Source organism: Oryx dammah, unplaced genomic scaffold (assembly GCF_014754425.2).
Source record: "Oryx dammah isolate SB20612 unplaced genomic scaffold, SCBI_Odam_1.1 HiC_scaffold_21, whole genome shotgun sequence".
NCBI classification, from domain to species: domain Eukaryota; kingdom Metazoa; phylum Chordata; class Mammalia; order Artiodactyla; family Bovidae; genus Oryx; species Oryx dammah.
In genome coordinates this window covers 16,978,834-16,992,253 of record NW_024070205.1, presented here as the reverse complement: position 1 = coordinate 16,992,253, position 13,420 = coordinate 16,978,834, and the positions used below count along the sequence as shown (strand labels likewise).

At 39.2% G+C, this 13,420-nt stretch overlaps 1 protein-coding gene across 3 annotated transcripts in view; it reads left to right on the top strand.

The window, feature by feature from the left end:
• Positions 1 to 11,512, top strand: part of DHX9 (DExH-box helicase 9) — a 45,929-nt gene extending 34,417 nt beyond the window's left edge. For all 3 annotated transcript variants that reach the window (XM_040263839.1, XM_040263840.1, XM_040263842.1), the window contains 9 exons: positions 791 to 943; positions 2,433 to 2,593; positions 3,379 to 3,490; positions 4,063 to 4,224; positions 4,339 to 4,466; positions 5,919 to 6,148; positions 6,301 to 6,416; positions 7,340 to 7,540; positions 9,820 to 11,512. In XM_040263839.1, coding sequence (XP_040119773.1) covers positions 791 to 943; positions 2,433 to 2,593; positions 3,379 to 3,490; positions 4,063 to 4,224; positions 4,339 to 4,466; positions 5,919 to 6,148; positions 6,301 to 6,416; positions 7,340 to 7,540; positions 9,820 to 10,234 — 1,678 coding nt within the window. In that variant the 3' untranslated portion in view covers positions 10,235 to 11,512. The remainder of the gene's footprint in view (positions 1 to 790; positions 944 to 2,432; positions 2,594 to 3,378; positions 3,491 to 4,062; positions 4,225 to 4,338; positions 4,467 to 5,918; positions 6,149 to 6,300; positions 6,417 to 7,339; positions 7,541 to 9,819) is intronic.
• The last annotated feature ends 1,908 nt before the right edge of the window (positions 11,513 to 13,420 follow it).

The window sequence follows — 13,420 nt, the reverse complement described above, 5'->3', positions numbered from 1 at the left end:
ATATCCAATATTTAGCTTGCGACAAATGTCCTACTTGTAGGACACTCACTTAGAATTAAGACTTGTATTTGTATGAGATGGCCTAGGAAACAGCCAGGGAGGCACTGTGTTCCAGGTAAAGTAATACACAGAGAGGACAGAAACGTCAAAGCTTGGTTCTGTCTAGCCAGCTTGTGCTGCTTGTCTTCTCTGTGTAGTTCCTAAGCCTGTCCTGGAAGTTGAAAAAGATTTTCCAGTTCCCATGTCAGGCCAGCCTCAGTCGTTTAGTGACAGCTGCCTGTGTGGGACATTGACAAATTCCGAGTTCGCTACAGGGCTCCAAAAGTACCTTGCTGGCAACGCCTGGTGAGGTCATTAGAAGTACTGCGTAGTCCGGTTTAGCACATAGTCTTTAGATCATAGGTTGCCTAACAGTTATAAACTTTGGAATAGAATTGGCTTGAAATAATTATCACTTAGTTACGTATATGTGCCATATCCTATTTAAATGCTATATGTTCATTAATTCACAAAATTTAAAAACACTGTGAGGTAGGTGCTAGTATAATACACATTTTCAGATGAGGAATATGAGTCACAGAAAGATCAGTAACTTGGCCAAGATCATCCAGCTGGCAAGTGGCACATGTGTGTTATGTCACCTCATAGTAGGTTGGCAGCTTAGAGAGTGCAGAGTCAAATTCTTGCAGGTAGGCCTAACTATCTGGAAGCACCTGCCACTTGGTGGAAATACAATAGCCATGCATTGATAGTCATGTGAGTTTTAGAATTAACGCCTGTTCCTATTTAGGCAAAAAGTGAAGCTGTTCACTGCTCACAACAATATGACCAATTACGCTACAGTATGGGCATCTAAAACAAACCTTGAGCAGCGGAAAGGACGAGCTGGCCGCGTACGCCCTGGATTCTGCTTTCACCTCTGTAGCCGAGCTCGTTTTGAGAGGTAAGACCAATTCTTGAGTGAAGAAGGAAGATTTTCTTTCAGCCTTTTTATGCACACAGCCCCTCCCCACACCTCTGCCCTGACATAACTTAATGAACTCAGTACATAGTGCTTTCAGTTAAGTTCATTGCAGGAAACTTAGCTTAGATATAATTAGAAATTATCAACAGTGGCATATCTGATACTGGTATATTGTTTATTGATAATCTTTTAAAAGCATGACATGTTTCCCCACCCCCAAAAAAAGGATATATGTGCATTATTCAGGCACCACATAGGGAGTACTGTATTTATGAAATGATTAGCTTTCTGAAAAAATATATTAAAATAATAGCACTTTTGTGTTTATAGACCCCACAACCACCCAGCAGCACATCACCCCTGTCATATGATTTGCCTCATGTGTGTGAGAGAGGGCATTGTTCACCTGAGGAAACCAGAGCCTAAGGAGCTTAGCAGACTTCTCCAGTGCTGAAATCCAAGTCTGTCAGTGCCTTGTCCATTTCCATTAATACCACAGAGCCTTTTGGGGAATGTTACTGGGTGAGACCAGTCGCTTTAATTCGCTTCTCTGGGGCAAGTGCACCATCTTCTCAGTTTATGGCTCTCCAAATGAGGTTGTATTCCCTGTGTGCCTCCCCGCAACCCCCCCCCCCCCAATTTTTTTAAATAAAAAATACTGTCCTTGAATTATAGACTTAAGATATCTATTTAGTTGTATGTTTTCTGGAAATCAATGTGGTGTACATTAGCTTTAATAAGTTGATAATAAAGGTAAGTTAGGGGTATGTGTCTGTTTACCACAATGAAGAATTGTGGGCCAGACTAATTTAGGTCTAGATGTATATAACACAGTAAAAATCAGAGCTTTGATTTGTTTTTATACTGGTAGCATGGCTCCCTAGTAATTGTAAATATAGGTTTATTTGAGCGTCAGAAATTATTCCAGGCAACTGGCTGCAACATGATACTTAGTTCTTTTTAAAGGTTGGGTTCTCCCTTGAACTGAAGAAACATCTTGGAGGAAAATCAGCCCATAGCTAGTAACAGCATGAATAGATCTGAGATTTTTGTTCTTTTTTTCTGTAAGGTAAAGTATAGGTATGCTATATGCATTTATGTAAACCTAATTTAAGCTGATCTAAGTCTTGCCAGAAATGTTTGCATTCACCTCCAGATGATCCCGCTGAGTCTTCATTACAAATAGTTCATATAGAATAAGCCTGAGTTGGAAAGTATTGAGAACAGTGGTCGGCACACAGTAAACTCTCAGTAAATACTATTGTTGTTAATTTGTGTAGTTTTTATTAATAAAATTTTAAAAGGTTAGAGAGTCTTGTCCAAGAGAATCTTTGTAGTAAATATAAGTGTTCTTTGGTAATTGTGGAAGGATGAGGGAAGGGCCTGATTAGCTCTCTGCAAGGTTTTTGTTAATTAAACGCGTGTGTACACAAAAGAAGATGGTTATTTTATGCTTATTTTCTCTTAGACTCGAAACCCACATGACACCAGAGATGTTCCGAACACCATTGCATGAAATTGCTTTGAGCATAAAACTTCTGCGTCTGGGAGGAATTGGCCAGTTTCTGGCCAAGGCAATTGAACCTCCGCCTTTGGATGCTGTGATTGAAGCAGAGCACACACTTAGAGGTACCCACAAATACAGATCTGCCTAACTCATGTGAATTACACCATCTGTCTTGTCCTCACAAATAACACTTCACAAAGGAGTCAAGAAGAGGATACAGTCCACAGGACTGTGATAGTAAAACTTCCAATGTTGCTTAATGTACTTAGTATGATCAGTATATAAAATGAGCAACATAAGGTAAGAAAGGGGTAATTTGAGTCTCATTTGGGGGAAAAAAAATGGAGAAAAGGCAGGTGTTATTTGTTAACCAATATTTAAGATCAGACAGTGAATTATTCATGATACCCACAGCATTTTATGTACATCTCTTAGAACCTCTATGTTTTCTAATCACACTTAGAGAAACAGTGTATAGTGGGAAAAAATAAGAACATTGGAGCCAATTTGAATTTTTAATCTCATGCTCATCTGCTATGTGAACTTCAGAAATTTATTCTCCAGATTTCATTTCTTTCTAAAAATTATTAACAGATGGTGTCAGACTTGTTACAGCATGTTTTATGCACCTATTATAGTTATTACTGTACTTACAGACTTCTCCTGGATGGTACTCAGCTTTACAGCCTACATACAGGGCCTAATTCTAGGGCTTTCTTTGTTAATTTTGTTCTGTTTCTGAGTGAAGAGAATTTTTGATATGGCGTGATGCTGGCAGTTGGCTTGACAAATGATGAAAACTTCAGTCAGTATCTGAAACTTAATCTGTAAAATTAAGTCTCATCTTTGCTGGGGCTGAGGGGGTATTCATTACTGTTTCTGCTCACAAAGCAATCTCTCCCCACAGAGCTTGATGCATTAGATGCCAATGATGAGTTGACTCCTCTAGGACGAATCCTGGCTAAACTCCCCATTGAGCCTCGTTTTGGCAAAATGATGATAATGGGATGTATTTTCTAGTAAGTGCTTTATTTTATTGGTTACAGCTAATGGTAAAACAGTTTCAGAATTTTATCCCCCTCCCAGTAAAAACAGGATGGGCCCAAATAGGAAAAAAAAGCTTAAATATTCCTCAGAGAGAAGTGGCATACTTGAGATACTGAGCAAAGTGTGAAATGAGAAGAGACTGTTCTAGTAGATGGATACCTGGGCCTAACTTGTTGAGACGAAGAGCACAGATTTATCAAGAGAAGTGCATTTCCTCTAGGAGGTTAAGCAGCTGTCCAAGAAAGAAAGGTTAGGAAAACAGGTATATTTTGTTCACAAGTTTTGAAGATTAAGAGATTTAGTAAAATGAGGGAGAATGGGAAAGGAAAATATAATACTTGGTCAATTTATGGTAAATAAGCATCCATTAACATCAAAGCTCATTTTGTTTTTTTTTCTTTTCGCATCTGGAGAGCAGCTGTAAAATTCTTTGTTAAACCAATTTCAGTACTAAAAAAGCTAATACCCTGACCCACAATTGACTGTACTGCTGAGTTGCTGGAACAAGAATGTGGTTTGGACCGAGTTTTCCCATCTCTTTCAGTGTGGGAGACGCTATTTGCACCATCTCTGCGGCCACCTGCTTTCCAGAGCCGTTCATCAGTGAAGGGAAGCGACTGGGTTATATCCATCGAAATTTTGCTGGAAACAGATTTTCTGATCATGTGGCCCTTTTATCAGTATTCCAGGCTTGGGATGATGCTAGGTATGGGCTTGAAAGACAAAGATTTGTAAAATTTGAATGAACTGTCTAGTTTGTAATCTGTATCTATCTAGTTCTTTAAGGCTTTGAGCATAACTTCTTAACCTGTTTGTTTAGAATGGGTGGAGAAGAAGCAGAGATACGTTTTTGTGAGCACAAAAGACTCAATATGGCGACACTAAGAATGACCTGGGAAGCCAAAGTTCAGCTCAAAGAGATTCTCATTAATTCTGGATTTCCAGAAGGTAAGATTCTCATATCTAAAGTACCTTAATATTAAACATTCACATTGACAGTCCAGTATATTTTAGCTTTAAACATAAGGAAGGCTTTTGCTTTTTTTGTATTCCTAGCTATTTCTTAGTTTTTTGAACTCTGGTGATAATCAGTTTTTCACATTAATTGAATTTTTTTTAAGGATGCAAAAGGTTATAATGTTCAAATTACAGTTTTGTACACAAATGATGAATAGATGTTTTGAGAATTGTGCTGCTTTGGGAGGTTTTGTTTTTATTGGATTGTAGTTGATTTACAGTGTTGTGTTAGGTTCTGCTGTACAGCAAAATGAATCAGTTACACATCACTGTCTTTTTTTAGGTGGAAAGGTGTGTTTTTATTTCTAATCCATTTACTTTGTAAAAAAACATAGGCCTAACTTTTTGCACTTCTAGAATGAGCAGTTTGTTGAATTAACCTCAGGTAGTGGTTTGTGAAGTGATGTATTAATTTGCTGATCTGTTCATTCTTAGGTGTGAAGTAAACTATCTCGTTAAATTTTAATTGGCTTTGAGTAAGTTTTAATGGACAGCTAATCATAGAGGACTTTGCTATCTGATACTGGAATAGTAATCCAACTGTTCATTTTTCGTGTAAATTTGAACTGTTGTACTTCTCCAACTAGATTGAGACAGAGTTAATTTTCTGAAACATTGAGAGTTGGAACACATAACCAGAAACAGCTAGTTGAGAGACAGAAGGACTACCTTCTGGGCCATATCTAAATAACTAAACATTCTTCTGTTGTAAACTGACTAAATTTGTACTTTCAAAAATCAAAGGAAAATAGGACATTTTTGTATGATAGACTCTACAAAATTCCTGAGATGCAGATATGACCTCCATTTTACAGGTTAGGCAGCTGGCCAGAGGTTTAAATTACTTGTCCACACTCATTCAGTTCAGAAGTTTATAAGACTGGTATACAGGCTTTTTGGAACAAAGTTTATCCACACTGTTGCTATCATACTTTCCATGTGATGGGCTGGGCATAAAGCATTGTTTGGGTGAAAACATCAGCGTTTTTCTAGTGTGTTCCTCTTGGTCATCATTTCATCTTGTGTAGAAGGAGCAGCTTTTTAAGAGCAGCAGGTGGGACACTGGTCATACCAGTCTAGCTCTCATCTGAGAGGAGATGGTTAATTGGGGCATTTGTTTTTAAGTACTTCAAGCTTAGTTGTGTCTACAAAAGAAAACAGATGTTTTAATTTTACTAAAATTGTGAAGACTCAGCAGAATTTCTCCTTGCATTAATCTGAGTGCGAGAATGCTAAGAACAGAGGCAGTTAGATGGGTTATTTGAAAAAGAGAATGAGGGAGGAGTTAATTCTTATAATTGTCATTTAATTTTGGTAAATTCAGTGTTAGAATTAGCCAGATACTTGATTTTTTTTTTTTTTTAATCTCCTTCCTCTTTACAGAGTGTTTACTGACACAAGTGTTTACTAACACTGGACCAGACAATAATCTGGATGTTGTTATCTCTCTCCTGGCCTTTGGTGTATACCCCAATGTGTGTTACCATAAGGAAAAGAGAAAGATTCTCACCACTGAAGGGCGTAATGCACTTATCCACAAGTCATCTGTTAATTGTCCTTTTAGCAGCCAAGACATGAAGTACCCATCTCCCTTCTTTGTATTTGGTGAAAAGGTAAGAAAAGAGGTTTAGAAAACTTCTACATTTAAAATCCAGATTACTTTTTTAATGTGTAGTGGGGACATGGGTTTTAGTTCATTATTATTATATGGTAGTTGATTGACAGTTGGAATGTCAACTTTTTCCTCTTGCCTCTTTATCTTCAGATTCGAACTCGGGCCATCTCTGCTAAAGGCATGACCTTAGTCACCCCCTTGCAGCTGCTTCTCTTTGCCTCCAAGAAAGTTATGTCTGATGGACAGCTTGTGGTTGTAGACGACTGGTATGGATTTTCAGATGTGAACTCACCTGAATTCTTAGAATTGAAATGTAGTGGAATTCAGCTGCTAATCTATTTGTGAAATATGGCAGAATTCGATGGCATAAACAATGTGTTGTATAACACTGTCTTGTCTTAGAGTAGTATATCCTAGGCTTATGATTTGTAGTTGATAGTGAAGTCTTAAATTGATTATACTTGTAGAGGCAGATGCATTAAATCAGGGGTGCCCACCCTCTGGGATCTAATGTCTGATGATCTGAGGTGGAGCTGATGCAGTAATAATAGAAATTCAGTGCACAGTAAATGTAATGCACTTAAATCATCCCAAACCATCCCCACCATCACCCCAGTCTGGAAGAAGTTTCTTCCACAAAAATCGATTCCTGGTGCCAGAAAGGTTGGGGGGCTGCTGCATTACTCATTGGACCCCCATCTACCACCATGAATACCACACTAAGGAGTTAGAATCTAATTGGAATTTGGATGCCTCTTTTTTATGTACACTCCATATTGCTTAGAGACAAGTTGTGTCTGTGTAGTAAGCACTTGGCAGAATTGAACAGAACTTAATGGTTAGTAGGCTCAGTCATATTCATGAAAATTTACAGAACTCTGAGTCTCTTATTTCATTCTTCTATTGGAAGCTGAAGTGATCTGTATTGCTAAGCGTACTTCACTTGGTAGACTTCATGGTTCACAACTCCTGCCAGTAGCTAGCAGTGAAATTTATGAAGTTGGTTTAACTTACTGTTACTCTTCATACCTGTGTTTGCTAAATCTAGGGCCATTACATTTGTTGAAAGTACTGTTACTTGGAAAAGAAGTTAAATTTATCCCATCACTTGCCATGGGTGAAATTGGGAGATAATAGTCTTTTTCTGTATGTACCTCCTCTCATTTTTAATCATTTTTCCCTAATTTAGGATAAGACTGCAAATATCTCACGAAGCTGCTGCCTGTATCACTGCTCTTCGAGCAGCCATGGAGGCTCTGGTTGTTGAAGTGACCAAACAGCCTGGTATCATCAGCCAGTTGGATCCTGTTAATGAACGTATGCTGAACACAATCCGCCAGATCTCTCGGCCCTCAGCTGCTGGTATCAACCTTATGATTGGCACTACACGGTGGGTACCATAGTAACTTTCTTTGAACTGAGCAGAAGAGACAGTAATCTTACTCTACATTGAGTTTATGGAGGCCTTGTTATTTAAGTTAAATTCTATACATATTCTAAATGAAGTTTAGTTCTGGTTAACACATTCAGAGAAAGAGTGTTAATGATGTGTTACACCAGTGCATGCTAGAGATAGACAGAGACCTTGGAAGTACATATAGAGTCCAGGACAGGTCCCATGACAGGAAAAAAAGCAACAGGCCCAGGCAGTCCTCTTCCCACAGAACTGCTCTGCCATCTCTACAGGAAAAATGATGAGGGCTTAAATTGCTGCTCCTTCGAATGAAAAGCGTCAGAGTTTAATCTTTAAAGTGTTTTATTTGCCTCATTTTTTTTCACCTTTAAAAATTTTCTTTGCCCACTGCTTTTTACTCTCAAAATTTTTGATACCTGTAGAAAAGGCAGAACAGTAGTACAGTGAACTCTGTTAACTTAGGTTTCAATGATTGTCAGCATTTTGTGACACTTGCTTTGATATATGTTACACACACTTTGGTTGAATCATTTGTGATTCAGTTGCAGGTGTTATGACATTTTACATTAGTATGCTTCATGTATCTTTTAAGAACATAGCTATAAGTCACACCCCAAAAATGTGTTAAAATAGTATCTTATATACAGTCATTAAAATTTGTCATTCAAAAATATTTTTCAATCTCCCCATCAAAAATCACTTAACTGCATTTGGTTTTAAAGTGTTAACTTACTATCCAGAAATGCTGTGTGCTTTATGGATTCTGGCATTCCATTTTGGTTATAATTGGGTTAACTTTTCCTTTAAATTAATCAAACATAGTACTTAGGTGTGGCACACTGTGCTAAGTGCTTTTCTGATATTTGCTTGTTTTAATACTTAATCCACCTGTGATGTAGGTAGATCATTATCCCTTTTAATATAAATGAATAAACTAAGCACAGGGAAGTTAAAACCCAAGATCTTCCAGCTAGTGAATGGTAGAGTTGAATTCTCAGGCAGACAGGATGGCTCCTGAAATGCTGCTCTCATAACTGCGGTCTGCCCACAAGGTCAGTTGTATAGAATAATTGAGAAAGACTCTTCAGAAAGAAAGATGGAAAATACGTGTCCGAGGCATGGTATAAATGCAGTACTCATAGATGTTTAGGAGATATAACTTTTGTCAGGAAGGGGTGGTGATCAAGAAGGCTTCACATAGAAGCTGCTCTGTGAAGGACAAAACTTGTAAGGATAGGATAGAAATAAGAGGTTAGGTTGTGTGAATAAAATGGTGGTCTGAATTATAGTCAGGGGAATTGAAATGAAAAGTAACTAGATTAGAAAGATTTGCAGTAGAGTCAGTAAGTATTGGTGATGGATTAAAATGGGGAGAGCAGTGTAGTGAGGGAATGAGGACAGATCCTACCATGTTTCTGGCTTGGACAGCAGCTGAATTGGTAATGCTAGTCTCTTAAGGAGAAGGCAATGGCATCCCACTCCAGTACTCTTGGGTGAAAAATCCCATGGACGGAGGAGCCTGGTAGGCTGCAGTCCATGAGGTCACTAAGAGTTGGACACACTGAGCGACTTCACTTTCACTTTTCATTTTCATGCATTGGAGAAGGAAATGGCAACCCACTCCAGTGTCCTTGCCTGGAGAATCCCGGGGACAGGGTGCCTGGTGGGCGGCCGTCTGTGGGGTCCGCACAGAGTCAGACACGACTGAAGTGACTTAGCAGCAGCAGTGTCTAAAAAAAGCTTCACAGGAGGAATGAGCATATTGGGGTATGTTAAATTGACATTTTGGTGAGACATCTTGATTTTCTGCAGTTTTTCATTACCCTCCTTTCTTTGCCATATGAAGCCGATTTAGATGCCTTTTAGCAAAAGGCATTTTGCAAAAACATTTTTCAGAGTTGATACAGGAAAATATTTTGTGGTAAAGGTCAAATAATTTATTGCCAGGTCAAATTATTACTTTCTTAGAATGCCATATATTTGAGATGAGTGAAAGTTGTAAGCACATGCCAAAATTTTAAGATTTTTAGAATGAATCAGTAAGAACTTTAGAAAAACAGATATTTATAGGTATGCCTCCTCTTGTGTCTATCTTGGAGTTTAGCAGATTTATTTCATTTCAGCTTAATTTGTGCATTTGGCTGTATTCCCGTTGTGTACTAAATATTCAAATATGACTAAATGTTACTATTTTGTGACTAGTTGAGAAGTATTCAGGATGCTTTGCTAAAGTGGTGGTTTTGTGCTTTTCCTAGGTATGGAGATGGTCCCCGTCCTCCCAAGATGGCTCGTTACGACAATGGAAGTGGATACAGACGGGGAGGTTCTAGTTACAGCGGTGGGGGCTATGGCCTTGGAGGCTATGGCACTGGAGGCTACGGTGGGGGTGGAGGCTATGGGGGGGGTAGAGGAGGCTACAGTGGCGGTGGCTATGGGGGTGGCTCCAATTCGTTTCGGGGAAGCTATGTTGGAGGTGGTGGTGGCGGCGGCGGCGGCGGTGGCGGTTTTAGAGGGCTTTCCCGAGGTGGCTATAGAGGTATGTCAGGAGGAGACTACAGAGGGGAGAGTGGAGGAGGGTACCGAGGATCTGGAGGATTCCAGCGAGGAGGTGGCAGAGGGGGCTATGGGGGTGGTTACTTTGGACAAGGAAGAGGAGGTGGAGGCTATTAAAGTTTAGTTATGTCAGTGTCTATGCATAGACAGTTTAAAAAAAAAGCATGCTACCCATTTTCTCAAGTTATTTGCTGCCAGTAAGTAAACCCATTTTCCACCTGTTCTGTAGTTCATTGTAGCTTAAACTACTAGACATTTAGTTATATTAGTGATTTTGTTTATATTATGTAAAATATCTATAATAAAGGTACCACAGTTTGTATTTTTTTTCTTTCAGGAGTTGAGAATTGTCTTTAAAATACTTGATATTTTCTTGACTTTAGTTTAATACAATAGAAAATAAAGTATTACATTGAATACTGGCCATGTATAGTTAATTGTTGATCTTACACATTAGAATAATTTTACAATGCCAGTTAATGACATTCATTAGTTTTAAATGTCAGGGGAAAAACTACTTCATTTCATAACTATAGCAACTGATGTCACTACCTACAGTAGTTAGAATAAATAGCCTTGGAATGCTGTTATTCTTGTGTTAAATACTGGCCCGTAACCAATTTACATGAATCTCTGTACCTGAATAAAACTTTTGACCTAGGACTGAGTATTTTTACTTTTTCCCAACCTTTGTCTTTGAAAAATCTAAGACCAAGGTCAGCATTCTCGTTTTTCCTGGTTAGTAGTTTCCAGTATTAAAATTTTAATTAAAATTTAAAAATTAATCCAAACTAAGGTAAGTGAAACTTCACCAGTGCATAATGTTTAGGTGTTTGACAAATAACTACATTAACATGTATTTCAAAGGATATTTGTTAAGCTGGGTTATTTTATTGGAGACATTTATACACTTAGTATATACTTGTTTCCAGTGAATTTTCACATTTCTCATTTCAGTAGCACAGTATAGTAGAGATTACAGAGTTTTTCAATTAGAACCGAATTCATATCTTCATGCTGCTGACATGTGAATGATCTTGGACAACTTATACTTCGTCTTAGTGGCATTTTCAAAATCCTCTTCTCGTGGATTACTTTCAACGGTTAACTGCTGATAAGTCCAGTTTATTGATAGACTCTCAAATCTGTCTCCAGCTGAGATTTTCTTTCTGTGCATCAGGCCTTTGTAAAAAAACTGCTTACTAAACAATAGAGTGCTGTCCAGAAAAAAGCTTTCCAAACTGGAAAAAAAACCCTAATTAACTGCATCTTGTGTGTCTCACAAAGAGTTAGCAACTGCTTGTACCTTGTGCTGCTGAGGAGTCCTTTCAGTCCTTTGGTTTGTAGCCACCTGCCACTTTACTGCTTCTAATAAATTGACAAGAGACTCTCGTATTATGGCTCCCATTCTGTTCTTAATTTAGTTGAGACTACCATAGCTGCTACCGGCATTGCAGTGGAGCAAAGAAAACCCCTTACAAAAAAGGGGTTCTGATTCATCCCTTTTCCTTGTACACCGACACCACTTTTTCATCTTGATTTGTCCAGCCTTCACCTCCAAAATCCTAACATTTCCATCCCCAACAACTATGATGAAATTTCCTTAACAGTCCTGCATTGTTTCTCTGCATAAGCAGAGAATAAAACCATTTCTCTGCATAAGCAGAGACCCATTGGTAGCATTCCTTTAAAACAGTTAACATTATTACTTGCAGTGCACAGTACAGTGTGGAATACAGTGGTTACTAGGACCCAATGCCTGTACTCCAAAATTGGTTGAGTAGGCCAGCCAGGTGTGTGCACAGAAGGGAAAGAGCAGAAAAAACTGAATTAAATCCTATTTGAGAAGAGTAGGATTAGAATTTGTCATCCCTTTACTTAGAAAATTAAGATGGGTGGTAAGCAGAATGGCCCCTCAAAGATGTCCACATCCTAATTCCCAGAGCCTGTGAATGTGTATCCTGCCTGGCAAAAGGGGCTTTGCAGGTGTAACTGAAGTTAAAGACCGGGAGATGGGGACATTACCCTGGATTATCCAGGTGGGCTCAATCTAACCAGGGGTTCTTAAAAGTGGAAGGGAAGGGACAGAAGAGTTGGGTCAGGGAGGCAGAGATACAAAGCAGGAAAGGGACTCATTCCGTTGTTGCTGGCGTTGAAGATGGGGGATAGAAGACAACCCAAATGCAGTTGGTCACTAGAAGCTGGGAGTAGCCCCCAGGTGACTACAGTTATCAATCCTACAACCGCAACAACAGAATTCTGCCAACACTCAAGTGAACAAGGAAACATCCCCGAGAATATCCAGAAACACTGATTTTAAGCCCAGTGGGACCCATGTCAGACCGCAACCTACAGAATATAAATAAAACCTACAGATAATAAATTGGTGATGCTTTGTTTGGTAGGACTGATGTTGAAGCTAAAACTCAATAGTTTGGCCACCTGATGCAGAGAGCTGACTCATTTGAAAAGACGGGTGGGAGAAGGGGACGACAGAGGATAAGATGGCTGGATGGCATCATCCACTCGATGGACATGGGTTTGGGTGGACTCCAGGAGTTGGTGATGGACAGGGAAGCCTGGCGTGCTACGGTTCATGGGGTTGCAAAGAGTTGGACGCAACTGAGCAACTGAACTGAAGCCTCTTAATATGATGGTGAGAAAAAAGTACAGATGGGAAGGCAAAAGAGGGGGAAAACTATCAAAGTTCTTAGAAAATCTTAAAAACGCTTTGTGTATGCTTCGGTGAACTGAGAATGGGGTGCAGGAGGAACTATTCTGAAGAAGGACTGAGAAGTAATTCGTTGGAAACCAATGGAAGCAACCAAAGGGAGGCAGGTGACCAATGATTGAGCAGCTTGTTCATGCAAGGTTGTTGGCTTTCTGTTCACTCTCAAAAGGATCTTATGTCCATCACTCTTTGGAAGAAACAAGGAAGTAGAGAATTGGAAAGGAAAATCCCCACTTTGACAGCTTATTAAATTCATTATAAAGAGGCTTTTTCTTAAGGCCTCCTCAAATTACTTATGTCATTTGGCAAAGACAACCTTGTGTTTAAAAAGCTATTCAGTGAAATACCGAGGAACAACATTTATTAAATTCTCTAAGCCTTAAGAGATTATAGCAACACAGGGTCTCTTATGCTAAATTCAGTTCAGTCCAGTCACTCAGTCGCATCTGACTGCCACCCCATGAACGGCAGCACACCAGGCCTCCCTGTCCATCACCAACTCCCGGAGTTCACTCAGACTCATGTCCATCGAGTCAGTGATGCCATCCAGCCATCTCATCCTGTCGTCCCCT